Here is an 18,371-nt window from a genome sequence, read left to right as displayed (position 1 = left end):
ATCAACATGAAACTGACCCCCAAGTTGTTATACTCTCTCAGTCTCCAGATCCACCAATATGCACATGGTCACTTCCTAAAGGAGAATGTTTCACCCTAGATAGCATACAGATGTTGGCCCAACGCTGGCAAACATTGGGCCGACCATGAATGCCATGTGGGACTGATGCAGACTTTCCCTAATAACAGGGTTTCATTGAATGCAGGGTCTAGATTTCAACATCTATAAATGTCCAACATCTCCTTATGAAACATTGTGTAATTATTCTTATGAAACAACAAGATCTGTATATAACTATTATAGAACCAGACCTGTAACAAAATATATTACAAATATATCACAGTGCAATGTACCATATCATCTATCTTGGTATTGACCATCCTTAAATCAGCAGGACTTGAACATATAAAGTTATCTGTACTGTTTTCACACACTGATGATATGCATATAAATAACACTACCCCTTGTCACTGTTGCAATGTTGTCAGATAACGAACTGTCCGAGTAGATATTACTGTGTCAGAAAATAACCTGACCATTTACAATCAAAACATGATTTTTTTAAACACAAAGGTCTTGTGCTCCTTTGTTAGATCAACTTCAGAATACATTTACAGGATGCAGCGATGGAAAAATACATGAACAATGTATCCAGCTATGGCATCATGTCACAACTTCACTCCAAATATCTCAATGCATCTTCATCATACACCAAACAAAACAAGTCCAACCTCACTAATACTTTGGGGCAAATCTTTGAGTACACAATTTCATCTAAAATTCCCTTCCAAAATTTAAATTCCCCAACATTTTCCATAAATCATTTAATGGCTAGCACAATCAGAGTCACAATCTATTCCCACATACCTAACCATTGTATAACAACTATCTGATAAACATGCAAATGAGGTTTCTCAAGCGTCAGTAGCTCCATACACTGATACCTACTTGGTCAGTACACCACTGTACAAGCCAAGGCTCACATGGTCAACACAGAACATCAGCTGGTACCACAGAGTATATTGTGCGTTCTCTCCAGCACAGTACTAGTTTTCTATACAAGGATGCTGAATCCAATTACACGTTAAACACTAATTATTAAGAACAATTATTTGATACAAACATTGTTCAACTGTTTCTGCATCATTTATTAAACATGTTATGAATACTAAAGTGATAAAATAAACCTTTGCTAATATCACAAGCCAGGTATTATGGACCGTTAATAATTTCTGGCTAGCCGGGTGATGATTTAAAAAGGTGGGGTGGGAGCACCCACTTTATTCTGGGGAGGCAGGGGTCATCAATTTTTACATATGTACTAGGGGGGTCAGCAATTTTGCACATAAACATAAAAAAATATGCTTAAAAATTATGGAAAGGGGTGGGCATAGGGGGGATTGATTTTGTACATGACCAGCTGGAGAGTCACTCAGATTGTACATGCATCCCCATGAAAACCATCATCACCTAGCTGCCTGGCAACAAATTATTATCAGTCCCTTATCATCTACTGTGTAAACTGCTCATACAATGTGTTAGGACTAGACCAGCAGGTGGTGTCTCTCAAAACAAACAACATGGCTGGAACAGTCTGAGTATACTGTCTGTGTACCTGCCATAAACAGGTCTTTACAACCACATCACTAATCATGTTCAGATAGTGATAAACACAGCAATGACGCACGCTTCTTTTAAAATATTCCACAACCATGTATTGTGGGACATAACCACCAATCAGTTTGTATACTGGTACAGTTATCGTAAAATATCGCTGCTTCCTTAGGCAGGGAAGGTAACTGTGAAAGTCCATTTTCCATCTTGAACATGACTGGGATTTCATTGCTCTGTCATAGTGCCCAAAGTGCCCAAAGTACCCAAATGGTTATTTAAAGTTAAATGTGTGCCTCCTACTGACAGATCTGATTTCAAAATTCCAAGGAACCAAATCCCTAGTATATTCTTCAAACAAATGACTAAAGCCATGCTATTCTTCATCCAGATCTCTATTGCAGTTCTCTTGTTGCTGGCATCCCATCACTCCAACACCTTGTCAAAACATGAACAGATTCGGAAAACATTTGTTGATGCATGCTTCATCACGAGCTATGCAAGTCCTGGAATTGCGTAAAACCTGCACTGCAGCTACAATATCATTTAGAACCAAAGATTGATTTCACTGCACAATTTTGACTGGACTATGCACTTGTTGACTACTTGTTAGTCTAGCCAAACCATAACTGTGAAATACCAGCCTAGTCCAGCTGGGGTTACTGGACTTCAAAAGTCAGTTACCTCCCTTGCCTTGGGATGTTGTACCTGATGTGATTAACCAGCCTTGGTTACATGTCCCAGCCCTGATACACAACTTACCGACATAAAAATGTTTATGTTTTGATGATGATTTCAATAGGATGTTCACAGCACTAGTTGCATATATCTGCTTTCATATTGTACGGAAAAATGTTACATTGAATACTGTTAAATTCTAACATTGCCCACCTGATGGAAGAGCTGCTGCCAGTTGGTGTGTCAGCCATTTCTGGTGTATGTGAACAACTGTATCAGGTGACTGGGATCAATAACCATCACAACTGTGTATTCATTCATTGGTGTATTGGATGTTTGTGTTACATCTTTGTGGATTGGGTGTGTGTGTATGTAGTGTTTTCCGTGTATTCAATGTATGTGGGGTGTTTTGTGTGTGGATTATTTATATAATGGATGTTTGCAGTGATGCATGCATATAGGTGTCTGCAGCAATAGATGCATACATGTAACTGTAGTGATGCATGCGTAACTGTGTCTGTCCATATTGACAGATGTATGTGTTTGTCAGCAGTGACAAATGCATGAAAGCGTAGTCATGCATGCATATATGAGTCTGTATTGACGGATGTATGTCTGTCACTCTGTAGTGATGCATGCATATATGAGTCTGCCTGTCATGACAGATGCATTCATGAGTCTGCTGTATTGATGGATGTATGTATATGTCTGAAGTAATAAATACATCTGTTGTGATGCATGCATTCTGTAGTGACAAATGTATGCATGTCTGTTCATCCCTCCAGATACAACTCCTCCAGCAGATCATCAATCAGCTTCAGCCTCTCATTAGCCTCCTGCATCTCGCTGTACGTCTGTATGAAGTTGGTGATGTAGAAACGCACCTCGTCGATGATGTCAATGGTGTCTGTCTCGTGGCGCTCCCGGAGGTTGGCTGCATCCTCCTTCACTAGTTTGATGAAGTCTTCCTGGGCAATCACCTGGGAGACACAAGAGTGGAGCATTATGACATGTCTACTTGTGTAAAGCAGTAGGTCTCCTAACACCAGTGGCACTAGGATGAAAATGGTAGTCTACCTCTCATAATGGTTCCCATGGTGTTGGTCTCGGCTGTCAATGGCTGCACATCTAGGTGTTCTTACTCTGTATACCTCAGAAAAACCATTGCCATATAAAAATGTGTATCTTGTCACACAACAATATTTAAAACTGATTAACAATTATTTCAGTTATTAATTCACTTCAGTTATTAATTCATTTCAATTAAGTACCAATACATGCATTGCAAATGAATTGTTTGTACTACATATTCATATTTTGTTATCTGTTATGGAAACAAAGATATCAGAAACTGCTCCGTTAGCTAATCAAATTGCAATTTATTTGCAGATTTACAGCAGCATGACAACAGTTTTTGAAAATGTAACAATATCATCACACAAATATGAAATAATGATTTTTGATTTCTTGGTTTGTCTTACAACACATCACAGTATTCCAGATATATGGCATTGGTCTGTGAATAGTCAGATGTGCTCCCTACATTCCTGTGATTGAAATCACAATAGATACAACACATCAACCAAGTCAGTGAGCTCAACCACTCAATCGCCTTTTAGAGCAAGCATTGGCTTTTGAAATACATTGCATGCTGAACTCCGAACGTAGGGGAGTCCAAAAATGATCCAAGCCCTTGATTTTAAGTTTTGCCAAGTCACTTTTGGATGACCAAAGGTACATCTTGCTTCTGAATTCACCATTATACAAAACCCATTTCTAGCACACAATTATGACAATGGAATATAGAAAGGACGTGACAGTTGTCATAACCAGAAACCAACTTTGGATGTGTCATCAGGGTGTGGTTGCTGGGAGAACGGTAAGACATTTTGCAGAAATTCTGCATTTCCCCATGTTAAAATGATTCCTTCTCATTATAACCACTTATCCAATACACAATCTGTTCCAGTCAAGAGTGTTTAATTACTAGTTCTCTTTCCTCCATCGAGCAGACTGTTCTACAAACACTTATAAACAATTATAGCTGAACCAGGTTCTTGCAATATTGTGTTCTACAGTTAATAGTCTGAATGGAAGTTGGACGGATTTTGTCTAATTCTTAAAGCAAACAACCTGTATGATAAGTTGACAAAGTTTTAATCTGAGTAGAGGAGTTATCTTCAAATATCAAAACAAACAATGAATGATCACAAAATTCCCAATTCATTTGGTTTCTAATCAGGTCCTGGTAGTCTCCTTTACAGGATTATTTCAAAGAGTACACAAACCGGGAGTAATCAGCTGTACAGGTACAGTACATTATTAAGTGTAGGGGTGCTCCATTTTACGCTCATGTTCACGAGAAGTCAAAATGGGAGCTGTCATAATGGGAAGGTACCGTTAGAACTTGTCTGGTCAAATATGAAATATTAAACACAAAAACATACATCATCAAAATCCAGCTAAACTCACCTCTTCTAAATTTTCTGCTATAAACTCTGCACACTCATTTTCTAGCTTCCGCAAGCTGAAGAGTCTGGAGGTCCTGAGAATTGTGACGATGTTATTGATGTCGATGTAATCACTCATGCAGTTGGCACAGAGTCTCTTCAGCCCTGGTAGCATGTAGAGATCAGCTACACATAGGATTTCATACACGTTCTCTGCTGACAGCTGTAATATGAACGGAAGGACTGTTCAGGGAACAACTGATACACTTTGCTACGAGAAACTTACCAGTCTTGGGAGACATGAAAATGGTGAAAAGTTGTGAAATATGCTTTTCAGGCTGGACAAATGTCCTCTCTTGTTTTACGGATCTGCCAGTCGCAATTTTTCAAGAATAAGAAAAAAAAGAACTAAAATGAATTTTTCACACTCAAAAAATAAAAATCATGTTTCTATTGACCTACAATGTAAACTTACAAGACAAATGTTCTTTCGATTGCATTTTGCCCCACATGCACTTCATAAATTGCCAAATAAAGATTCTTTGAGTGTTTTGAAGCAAAATTACTTCAGCCAGGTATTTCATGTTTTATGTTTTTCCCTCCTGCCTTCAAGGTTTCTCAGAACAAAAATCCATAAAAATAGAAATGAAATTGGTCTGGCCTTATCTGTTTTTATTGTAGTAGTTGTAGCTGTAGAAGCCTTAGTCATGACGTAGTTCTAGCAGCTGTGCAGCATTGCTATTAGTACGTAATTACACTGACTAGACTGTTGGCGTATGGTATGTTACCTCACAGACATCCTGGTACACATACTGCACCACACGGGCGAACACCTCCGGCGTGATGTCGTGCAGTGTTACTACTGGTATGTCAGTGTTTCCATGTAGAGTTGTCTCCCCAAAGTGATCCTCCATCAGTGCCTTGAAGTAGTCGCTGCGTCCACTTAGAAACACCTGCAGCATAGACATCACAGGTAAGTCATGTGACTTTGTTCACAAGACAAAGGTTGCAATGGTTACTGTGGAATTCCTCTGCCATGTGTGAGGCTACTCACCTTGTGACACATAAACATTAGACCATCCACTGAGAAGCAGACGTCAGGGTAGATCTGGGAAAGGTCAGGGTCAAATGGCAGCTCTCCTACAACCTGCAGACAAAACAGAACTTCAAAAAATTTCAATAAACATTGTAGAGGAGGTAGATTATTGTTTGATCCAGGAGTGGGGAAATGCCTGTCTGTAGTCTGTCTGACAGTCAGTAAGTTGAGTGTTAATGTTTTAAATTCCTTGTAAAGGTTTAAATATTAAATACATGGTTACAATAAGTCTCTTATTTCTCAAGTCACTGAGTGGATGAGTGGATGAGTGGTTGAGTGGTTGAGTGGTTGAGTGGTTGAGTGGTTGAGTGAGTGGTTGAGTGAGTGGAGTTGTCTTCAGTACTGCTTTGAACACCATTCCTCCTACTGATGCATGTCGGCGTGTTTGGGCCGAAAGCCTGAAATGATGTAAGGGGTATAACTCTGCCCAGCCAATGCCTAATATAAGATGACTGGGCTACTCATATATACTACTTATAGACATAAATAATAGTAACACTTAATTAAAAACACTGATGTCAAAAATATATATGTTAAGTTATTGAAATAACTTGAGAAATAGTGAAGGAATATTGTAACCAAAATAAAGGTTTATGTAGGCATGATAATAATATCATTGATATATCTATCATTACAAACTAGGAAAAAAAATGACAATTGTTTAAAAGTTACAATTTTTATAATATTCTATTCATTTATATGATAAACCTGGAACGATATTTATTGAATTTGAGAATTCTGTCGTCTACTGTAGATTTGGAGCAAGTCCATGTATGCATACCAGTTTGTTTAGTTGCACCGGTAGAGCCCTGTCCCCCAGAATGCCGAGATCCATCTGGAGTTCCATGGAGTCTAGGGACGGCTCGATCACCACCGATGTCACCTTCAGGCCAGGCTTCATCGACACTGGAAGTATATACAGCACATGGTCACATAATCAACAACCTACCAGAAGATGGGCAAAGGATAGGTTCACAAACATTGCAATTGATCCCCTGTTACCAGTGCAGTCACAGAAGTCATGTTTAAAAGGAGATGTTTCCAACTCAGAAAAACAGTTGTAAAGACTGCACTGATACAATATGACAGACACTGCTGAAACTGTTTGTTCTCAATACTAATGCCTCCTCACCTTCCCGCCATGTGACATGAAAGAGATCACATGATTACATTGTCTAACGAAATACTGATGATTTGGCCGTAATAGTCATGAATCATAATACATATCAGAAATAGTCATTCCCAAAAGTTTGTCAGTCTTTCATTTGTAACATTCTCAGTGACATCTTATCTCCAAATCTAGTTATGTTACGTAAATGCTAGCTGTGGGGTCCATTGACCAATGTTGTCTGCTCCTACAGGTATTCAAATATTATGTGTATGATATTACAACCATGATAATATCTTTAATGTTTAACTATGTACCAGATGGGACCCGTGAAGGTCCCGGGGTAGAATAGGCTTTCAGCAACCCATGCTTGCCATAAAAGGCAATTATGCTTGTCGTAAGAGGCGACTAACAGGATCGGGTGGTCAGGCTCGCTGACTTGGTTGACACATGTCATCGGTTCCCAATTGCGCAGATCGATGTTCATGTTGTTGATCACTGGATTGTCTGGTCCAGACTCGATTATTTACAGACCGCCGCCATATGGCTGGAATATTGCTGAGCGAAGCGTAAAACTAAACTCAGTCACTCACTCACTATTATCCAGATGTAACACCAGGCATTGACAAAATGTTCATGCATACTCACAAAATGATGCATCTTTCTCCATCCTGTCCTCTATCTGTTGAATGAGGCAGTTTAGGTGACACTGTTTGGCTACCATCACACACTCATGTATCAGGTCAACATGGACCTGTAGACGTCCTGTAGACAACAAAACATACCATGAAATAAGAAGGCAGGCTGGGATTTGTGACCTTAACCATCAAGGACACAAGGAAGATCCTTAACTTTCAGGATTTTTGGACCAAGTACAGAATCAGGCACACATTTCTACATGCATCAAAGTGACTTGTTATTCTGTTGATGAAAACGGACAAAAATGGCTACTCTGCTGTCATCAAGTAACACCAGGGGTGAGTGAGTTATGGCGTTATGCCACTTTTAGCAATTTTCCAGCAATATCACTGCATGTGACACCAGTTCAAGAGGTGAAGAAGCAATGATTAATCACTCATGAGAGAGTTGAGAACATTCTGATGAACAAGACAAAGGGAACAGTAGGTTGAACTCCCATAGTTGTGAATCCTGATCAGAAACACTTTAAGTTCATCACCTCTAGTGAAAATTTACACTGCTTTGAAGGTGCTCCTACAGATTTTCTTGAGTGATTTATTCTGTGTTTGTATCTTGGGTTCACCATTAGCAGCCACAGAATGAAAAACATTTGACATCAAATATTTCCTTATGAGAACAAGAAAAATCTTGAAGGGTGATGGCTTTGGCTTTTTTGAGTTCTAAAAGAAACACTTCTCATATAAGTGTGTTGTTCCACTAGAAATATGCATCCTTGTATAAGACTATTGTTGCAATGCACTGCTCTGATACAAACCATGGTACGTATACCATAGCCAGCAGTTAACATGATGGCAACTTGAAATTATGTCACTGTACATGTCAACTGAACTCTGAATCACTGTACCACATTCTGGGATAATGACAAGAAGCCCATAGATCTACATATGAAGGCCACCTATAATACAGCACTGGTTCCATACAGAGTATTTCTTTACAAACATAAAGCATTGTAACCTTAGTTACCTTACCATAATAGATGTAGTCCAGGACAGCTCCAAATGCAGCAGGGGAAACCTGCAATGCAAATAATACCAGACAATAGTGACCACTGACGTATCCATCAGCTAGACAACATCTTAGTACATAGTACATCCCTGTAGGTGTCTTTCAGTGCAGTGCAGTGAGGGCTTGATTTAAGAGATGTTAACCTACTTGCATCAGGCATAACCTAAGATAAAGACCTTGTTGCATAAGCCAAATTCCAGTTGCCATGTATTGTATGAAAACATCAGAGGATTCAGTGCACATAAACGTATGTTCATGATGCAGTACCCATGAAACCATAGCAACACTGAGACACTGCTGATCCCTGTTTGCGAGAGCTACCATAGCCAAGATGTGTCTGTGAAAAGCAATGTTTCGGTGTCATAGCTATTGAAAGTTTAGAAGAAAGTGATCTGGCATATTTATACTTATAATGTTAGATTTATTGACATATTTCTCCTAAATTGATTTGCAGGTTTGACTTAAAACTAGATTGCACTTCATAATATTGGGTTGCACCAGTGCCAGTTACAAAACACTTAAGTGTAGTGTAGTGCAGTGCAGTGCAGTGCAGTGCAGTGCAGTGCAGTGCAGTGCAGTGCAGTGCAGTGCAGTGCAGTGCAGTGCAGTGCAGTGTAGTGTGCTGGTAATTAGGTGTGGGTTCCAAGATAAGATTCAATCCAACAAAAGTACTAGAATCTGTGTCTTCCTAAGAACATGTAATCCCATATAAAACATATGTTAAATGTTATGACTGTTGCTGTAGACATGATAAATTTACACTGGTAACGTGTCCAGTCATCATACCACACATGTCACATATAAATTTTCTACAAACGCCATAGTGGGTAACTGGGATTCAGCTGGAATACAAACCAGTCTATGCTTTAGCTCCACCTCTTGACGATCTCGCCATCGTGTTTTGAACAACTCAGCAAAGTAGCTACATCTAACACTGAGTATACATCGATGTACGGGAAACTTCACGCCATCCACCACAAACACCACATCATGGTAGGCACCTCCCTCCCGAATCCTGCAACACACAACAAGTCGTACCCCGTGGGTTGTTAGGGGTGTCCTGTCTGTAAGCTGGGTAGTAAACATTTTCCAAGTTGGGTATATACAATCTACTCAGTTTTCATCTTACTGTCCAATAAAAAAAACTGTTTTGAGTGAATAACTAACTTATTACTACTGCAACATAAATAGAACAAATTTGCCTTAAATTATATGGACAAAATACGCTGCAAGTCATCAATGTTGCTTGATACAGCCTGAGGTCTGGCAACTATTAGTCATGTTTCAGTGGAAGTCCAAGTACACTTAGGATCAGTATCAATCGTTACACTGCTATACTGAGTCTAACAAACAGTAACAGCAGGTTACTGTAGACTGATCTTTGATTGACCTATGACGGTCCAGTCAATTGTGAGACAGACAGTGATCAAAATAACAGCCTGCCCGACTGCCCGTGGCTGGTAAATTTTGAGTCGGGCTGCCTGGAAATTCTCTCCACCAGCCTGATTGTCTGGCTGAAATTTTTAAGGTTGACCTACTTTCAGCTTGCTCTCAGGACGATCATCCCATTTTAATCATCATGTCATATTTTGATTTAAGAAAGATGAATGAAAGCTACAGCATATTCCATAATTATGCATGGACACCTCTTCAGCCAGTGAAGATAGTAAAACTGGCTGGCTTAGTAAGCTATGCCATGATTGGATATCTGTAGAAGCATGGTTCAGTAAGAACCAATCAAAGAGAGGGTTACTTAAAGGTGGGCAGGCAACTTTCAAGATCAGTCTAAGTAAACTTAGTCTCAGTGTATTTCGTTACACTCCGCCACTGAGTCTAACAAAACCTAGTAGAAGGTCATGTCAGGTAACCTTTGAGCGACCAATGACCAATCAAACGCGAGACCGTTAAATAGATTTAACCGATCAGACAACGACTACTATTTAAGGATCTGAGGGACTTTCAAAATATTCAGGTCACTGACAAAGATCTCTCCACAAACAAAAATCCGCATATAACACAATTATTTGACCTGCTATGCATACGCTTTGGGGTTTCTGTTGACATGGTTACCATTAGCTAATATTTCTGCAAGATGACATCCTTGAATATTGCCCAAAAACGCTATTTTCAGTGACTGTTTACACACCGTTGTCATGGTTGTACGTGTACATCACCCATAAGCAAGCGTACGCTATATAGCATTCGGAATCGTTTGGGTACGAACCTTTTTCGAGATAAAAAGTTCAAAAGGTGTGTGCGAAAGTCCACTTTCACGATTTGGTAAGCTGCGTTCTGATTGGACAATCTCAAAGGTTACCTGACGAGACCTCCTATAAGGTTTTGTTAGACTCAGTGGTGGAGTGTAACGAAATACTTAGACTACTTTCAAGATGGGCAGGCAACATTTATGGGCCATTAGCTTGGCTGTCAGGTTGAGCTGAAAAATTATTTCAATCACTGGAGACAGAGGAACAGATTTAACCAATTAGACAAGGGTCCAGCAAGACTTACAAAATGTTTGTTTCCCTGGTCGCTGACACAGGTCTCTCAACAATGAAAATCATCATAAAACACACAGAATGTATATTTGAGCTGAAGTCTTCACTTATGGGTTTATGATATGGTTAGTATTAGGTTATGTTCTGCAAAATTACTCGGAAGTGATCGTGTGGAAAACAGCATTTGGAATCTTTTGTGCAAAAATGTTTTACATGGGTTTGTTAGACTCAGTATAGCAGTATAATGTATAATACTGAACCTACATTTACTTAGACTGGTTTCAGTTCTTGTGATCCTGAAGAACCACTGAGTCGTACAGATGGAAACTTACTTTCGTAGACATTCCTCGTACATATCTCTTCGTATAGTTCTGGAGGAGATGACTCTGAACTTCTTGAGGATGGTTCGGATCTCATCTGTCAGGGCTCCGTAAAGACACCTCTCTCCATCAAATGTGTTTGCCTCACACTTGGCACCTGTAAACGTGATACAACATTAGCACTGTAATGATCCATCACATGCATACCTGATATTGAGGGACAGATAGAAATGAACATACTTACATGCAAAGTTATCACATGACTCAAGGTGTGATTTCTTGAAACAAACTTCCTGAGTTTTGATTTATGTTCAAGTTTTTGCTCAAATTTGAGAAAATACAGAAACATGCATTTTCCAGAATGAACAGAAGTTGGTATCAAACTCAAACTTAGTAGACAATCTGAGTTTGGTGGACAGATTTCTTTAGTTGTTTGGACATTTTTATTAAAAAAATGCAGTTGAGTTAATAATTTAGCAGTTTCAAATTGTCAAACGCAGTTTGAAATTTGAGTGAAAACTTTTAAGTTTGTTCCGAGAAATCAGGGCCTGAAGTTCAAGAGAAAATCTTCATAAGGTAATAGTCAGCCATACCTCATATTGTTGTATGAACAGAAAAGTACATACTCAACAAGTGTAACAGTCATGTTGTGTCATTCTAATTTCTATATCCAATTAATAATGTCAATGCCATTAAAAAAAATATGCAATGATCAGATATATTATCCAAATGTTTCTAAAATGTAGTACCATACAATGACAAGCATAATATATCAGAAAAGTTATGTGTATTAACAACATGAATTTTTCTTGGTGCATGTTCATTGTGTGAAACTACTGAGTTCTCAACTGACAAAATGTTGTCTGTTGGCAAATGTTCAAATCAGGGTTTTACATGATACACAAATGTTCAGTGCATCTGTTGAGTTTACCAATTGCATGACACCTGACCAGCCCATGGTATGACTACCTCGGTTGGCTGTGTTGCTCGATGCAAAAATGTAGAACAGCAGCAATTCCAGGATTGCAAAAAACATGAACAGAGAGAATGGAAGTGAAGGAGGTGTTGACCTGGATAGCATGTTAAAAGTGCCGTTTTGATGGAACAACCATGATGTTTGAGGTGTCAAGTCAAGTCAAGTCAAGTGCATGTTTGGTTCAGTGATGGTTCAACATTTGCATTAAGCTGACGGAAGTCTGGAGAAAAATGTCTCAGCTGATGCATTCTGCATTCATCATACTGATTCTACTCCCATATAGCTTTATAAGTTGGGCAATTACAATTATCAAAACCAAAATTGCTCGAACATTTTTGGTGCTGAGGTTGTTACGTCACAAAGAGGATAAAGCACAATGCCCCCAGTGTTAAATCATTCTCATTTTTGAAAGGTTTATATAAATCCTTGTTGTTCTATGAATCAAAACTACCCATTTCATTGATTAAGTACAGGATTCTCATGCTCCCACCAGTAACAATAATGCTTGTATCCAGAGAGACAGTATCAAGGTGCAGTATTCAGAGCATAAGCCCTGAAGGGGAACCTGCTGAAAAATTAGGCCACAACTTCCATGAACATGAACATTTCAAACATTTTGTGTTCCGATTGCGACGGAAGCTTCTGCACACGAGACGGTGTTTACAGGTGGCGCTGTCAAGAAATTATGGGGAAAAGAAACACCCCGAAAACACCCCGCACGGTAAATCTGCAAAGGCATGGAATTTTCATGATTGTCTATCAGTTCCTCAGATAACTCATACCATGTTTCACGAATTACTCGTTTCCAATCTGCAATATCTTTTGGTTCCAACTTTTCCACTTTGTCCTTGATGACAGGGGTAGGTAACATTTTGAAGTTACCAGAATAAAGTTCGTGGAATGGTGTTTAAAGTGTTTGCTTGTCATAAACTAGGTTTTATTCCCCATATGGGTGAAATTTCTGGTGTCCCCTGTCACAATATTGCCGTAATATTGCTAAGAGCCAGGTAAAACTGAGCTCACTCACTCTAGAACAGTGCAACCAGCAACACACTCAGAGTCATGTGCAGTAACCTTGAACAAGAAATAAAGTATAATCACATCTAAACTTTAACAAATAAGATTAACTGTAAAATGTAACTTGCCCCCAATAGAGTGCATGTCTACTCATGCTTATAACAGCATAAAAACTCATCCTAACATCACTTAACATGCTGAAGTCAAGATCATAGAATCACAACATGCTGAGCACTCAATCTGCCCCATTGTGAGGATTATTAATAATATATAGTTAAAGTAATTAAGCACAAAAAATAGCTATACACTAGATGACTCAGTCATTCATGAGCAGTCAAGAATGAATTCATTCATCTTGTCTGGCCACCTGTTTCAGTGTGTACGAGCTTGCCCTGGTTGCCATGGAGATATCCAGTGAGGTATGGAGACAACTATAAGAAAGCTGTTAAGGAAAAATATTTTCACAGACGTCATGAAAAATGAGATTACTATTCATGACAAAATGAAAAGACAGAACATACTTGCTGCTCAAGCAAACCATCTCATTTGAAACATTTTTTTCTCTTTCAAAGGCAAAGAGTAGAAAGTAGGTTTTGTAGTTCACCTTTATATTTCTAACATGAGCTGACAAACGTGACAATCTAAAATGTGTTTGTGGCTTGGTACTCAACAGTATTTCAGCAATACAAAAGAGGTCTGTAAGTAATCAAGTCTTGACGAGAAAATTCAGAGATTGAAATCACCGATCCGGGGACATGCACTCCACCAAGTCAACAAGCCTGACTATGTGATTCATTTAGTCACCACCTACAAGTCTCAGTCAGACTGGGATTTTCATACCTGTAGGAAACCAAAAATTGGTTCATTTTGGGCTATTGCATGACTGTAAGTCTTGTTGGTAGGGAAGATAATATGGTCAAGAGACTGTAGGACCAAAACTGTGGACCTTCAGGCTTAACCTTGGGCTCCTTTTATGATGCAACCTTTACTAAGGCTAACCTGAACTCCCATTCTTTAGCACTATACTAAGTTTACCTTGATGACTTAGGATCACCTTAGTGCTTTGAGAAAGGAAGCTTTGAAGCCCAACTTGTACAAGGCCATACAGTCATTGCAAATTCAATGAAGTTCTACAAGTCAAAGTACCCAAACTGATTTCTGTTTTCAAAACTCTAAATGACATGTATTGTCATTTGAAAGTGGGCAAACATGAAGTTGTTAATATGGATCTTTTCTTGGTATTGTCAAAAGACAACATTGCTTGGGTCCCAAACACAAATTCTTGGAATCATCCATTCAAAATTTCAGCTTCTTGGACAATAAGGCCTTGGATGAAATGTGTGTCACAATTAATGTCAACAGGCTTGTTCTGAAGGACAGACAAAAAGGCAGCATAATATGAATATAGATTCACACTCAAAACAGTCTTTGATTCGGGTTCGGAAAGCAGAATATGATGCCATGACTCAACCAGTCATCCAAAAACTTACTCCAAGAACAGCAGTCATATATTACTTTTGGCCCACATGGATACATCGTGTGTAGCCCGTTTGTGGTGTCCCTCACAATGATATTGCTGTGGGTGTAAAACCATACTCACTCACTCACACACTCTTACTTTCCATCATATAAACTTACCATGCTCCAGTAAATACTGCACAACCTCCTTGTGGCCACATAGACAGGCATAATATCTGCAACAGAAAAGATAGAAATATACTATTTAGGGAACAACTAATATTATCACTGGACTTTCAAGGACAAAAAGTACCACTCTATGAATATACTTAGGGGCAATCAGAACTTGAAATGTTATTCTTAATTGTGAAACTGACTAACTGATGAAAACAAGGGAGCAGCTCTTTCTAACTTACAATTTTATCTTGTTGTAAAAGTGATTTGATATTCTTAGCTTTTGTCACTGGCAGCCATGCCAATTTACGGTTGTCAGAAGTGTACAGAAAATATATAATCTAGACTACCAGTTGTCCAGCTCCATTGCCATGGATTCTACATTGATATATTACCATAGCGATGGTGGACTATGTCATAGGTAAACATAATAACATCGATGTTAAATTCAGCGTTCCCATAGCTACAGCAAGCTACATATATCAATGTAACATGTTACAAGGTTACAGTGAGCAATACATAACAGAAAAACATGTTACCATGGTTACAGTGATATTCATGTTCTCCTAACATATGTTACTGCTATAGTGTTATACATACAGCGGTGTGCTGTCCCATTTGTCCCGGGTGTTCAGTTCAACCTCTCGCTCTTCCACCAGGAATCTGAAACAACATCAATCCTGCTTCCACAAAGGTAATCACATAAACATAATAATCATCATCGAGAATGTAACAGATGTGTTGAACTGAGAATATTTATGGTACTAACAAATACCATGCATGAAATACTACAATTGATTTGCCTTCTTGTATAACGCTGCACACAGCAACATTCAAGCTATATGGTGACAGTCTGTAGTTTAATAGAGTTTGGAGCAGACAATCGAGTGATCAACATCATGTCCTTCAGTCTATGCTAGGATACGATAACACATGTCAACCATTTCAGCAAGCCAGACCAACCCATCCTGTTAGTTCCCAAAGATTAGTTCTAATCTGAATCTTGATTCGTTTTTGTGTATGAAACTTGAAAGTCAACAGGTCCATAATTCTCCAAGACATGCCGATTTTTCAGCTTTTCTACCACAAATAGCTGCATTAAACCTTTTAATTCACTCACTTGAAGGGACTTTGTCATATATCTACTTTTAAAACTTTCATATTTAGTTGTCCCAAGATGCAAAACTACAGCAGCAGTCTCAAGGACTTGAGAGCTCCCATGGTATAGATCACTCCAAAGTTGAATGTTTAACACAAAATATTAAATCACTTAAATGGAGACCAATAATAGTTCCCTTGAACTGGGTCAGAACATGTATGGTGTGATTCATGGAATTACCTTTGATTCCAAACTAAGAGTTATTTCAGCTGGGACACATGCAAATTGGAGACATCACATATTCATGATATCATCTGAACTCAACCAGACAAGTATAGTTATCTTACCTCACATATAAATGTTGTTTTCTGATTGGCTAAGCACTCATCTATTATTTACAATGTACTGTACTTATGAGTGACTTTGTAATTTACCTCGCTACCAATGGCAACTCATTCGGTACTTTGAGGCAGTAACTCTTTATCTCGAATAACACTGAAGCATGCATGATGCACAGAAATTACGAATGTTCTGCAAAATTCAAATTGATAGAAGGGAGATAACTCTAAATTTGTTTTTCTTGTGTCATCTGCAAAATCTAGTGATGTTTACATAAAGATTTGCCTTGCATTCCAATAAATATGTTTAGGCAAAACATTCAAATGTAGTCCTTGTGAATACTAAGAAGGGGAATTACCCATACTTTGAACTGTTCAAAATTAACACTGAGGTGTTCGGTAAGATAAATACGTTGTTCACTGGTCCTGGCGCCCATGGATTGATATACCTTCAGGCTCAGGGAACATGAATAAACACTGAGGGTACACCAACCCATGTCCCTCTTGTGAACAGCTTCTATTGTATATTTAGTCCCCTGCATATATATACTTGACAAAAATAGTTGGGGATACATGTAAATTTTGAAATTATGATTACTGATCTATTTATTCATAGACAATCTGATGAAACATCAATCATAAAAATACCAATATCCCTATAATTTTGTCCAGCATACTTTGTGAATGACTTTTCATGCTCATAACTAAATCCTTGTTCCCTAAAGATAAGGTAACTCCCATACATTAAAATATATTTACATCACAAAACTCGCTTTGTGTTGTGGGACCATATGGTCTTTGTTTTCAATTTGATATGCCTGTGGCCCATTTTGACAAACAGCAGTGTGCATTGAGAAGACAAAGGAATTGCTCTTATGGAATCACTAGGCATGTGTGGGTTCACTGGGACAATTGTTACTGGAATGAGTGAGTGAAAAGTTTGGGTTGTACACTTTTAAGCCAGTAGTATCACAGCAGTCGACACAAGAAAGAGGCTTCCCACATAGCATCCATGTGAGGAATAAAACTTGGGTCATCTCTGTGTAACAGTGATGTTTGATGTTGTATCTTATATTTTTTTCATTGTGATGAGTGAACACATTACCCACTATGCTACATCACTGCACCTTATTGCTATTGGAAGGTATTTATGTTGTTGGAGTCTATATGGTAAACTTTATTGTTAAACTAAAAAACAACAGCAACAACAACTAACCCATCCCCCCTCCCCAAAGAAATTAAAAAAGACTGACATAGAAACTTATCACAAATATAAATAAATACATAAGTTTAAAATGTATACGTCAGAAATGGAAACTTAGGTATCAGTGTCAGCAATGACAACAGTATTTTCGTAAATAAACATCACATCCAGGCAAAGCGAAATATATGCTGGATGGCATTGCCAATCATTCATATTTTAGCAATGGATACGACCACGATATTTTACCAATGATTATAACAGAAGATTACGGATAGAAGTTCATACATTAGCAGTGTAAGTTAAACGTTATCACAAGGAAGTCGAATAACCCATACAGTTGCAGAGCCAATTGTAAATATGATGAACTGACAGTCGTTAAATGATAAGGCCAAGAGCAGTGAGCTCTGCTAAACATCAAAGCATGAATTGTGAACATACTTCACTTTCTGCAAATCTCCAACTCGACAGCTGTCGTAAAGTGCTACGATGTCCATCTTTCGGATTATATGCAGCAACAGGGACTGTCTCAAACGGTGAAAAGCGCAGTTTGTGAAACTAAACAGATCCCAAGATCCGAGCAAATACGCTGACCTCTGACCAATGTTGTCAAACAGTCGCCACACACAGAGATAAATATATG

At 38.5% G+C, this 18,371-nt stretch overlaps 1 protein-coding gene across 1 annotated transcript; it reads right to left on the bottom strand.

Annotated features, from left to right (window-relative positions):
• Positions 1-3,001: 3,001 nt before the first annotated feature.
• LOC137296682 (ankyrin repeat and BTB/POZ domain-containing protein 1-like) lies at positions 3,002-18,331 on the bottom strand. Its single transcript, XM_067828501.1, has 12 exons — positions 18,170-18,331; positions 15,691-15,753; positions 15,097-15,152; positions 11,478-11,622; positions 9,503-9,662; positions 8,611-8,656; positions 7,592-7,708; positions 6,617-6,741; positions 5,794-5,886; positions 5,528-5,692; positions 4,762-4,962; positions 3,002-3,269 (listed from the first exon to the last, which is right to left on the bottom strand). Exons 1-12 carry the CDS (start codon positions 18,223-18,225, stop codon positions 3,063-3,065), a joined length of 1,434 nt encoding a protein of 477 aa, XP_067684602.1. The 5' UTR covers positions 18,226-18,331; the 3' UTR covers positions 3,002-3,062.
• Positions 18,332-18,371: the final 40 nt, after the last annotated feature.

The sequence above is a fragment of the Haliotis asinina genome, chromosome 9, assembly GCF_037392515.1.
Source record: "Haliotis asinina isolate JCU_RB_2024 chromosome 9, JCU_Hal_asi_v2, whole genome shotgun sequence".
In the NCBI taxonomy this organism is placed as follows: Eukaryota; Metazoa; Mollusca; class Gastropoda; order Lepetellida; family Haliotidae; genus Haliotis; species Haliotis asinina.
This window is presented reverse-complemented; position numbering and strand designations above follow the sequence as displayed.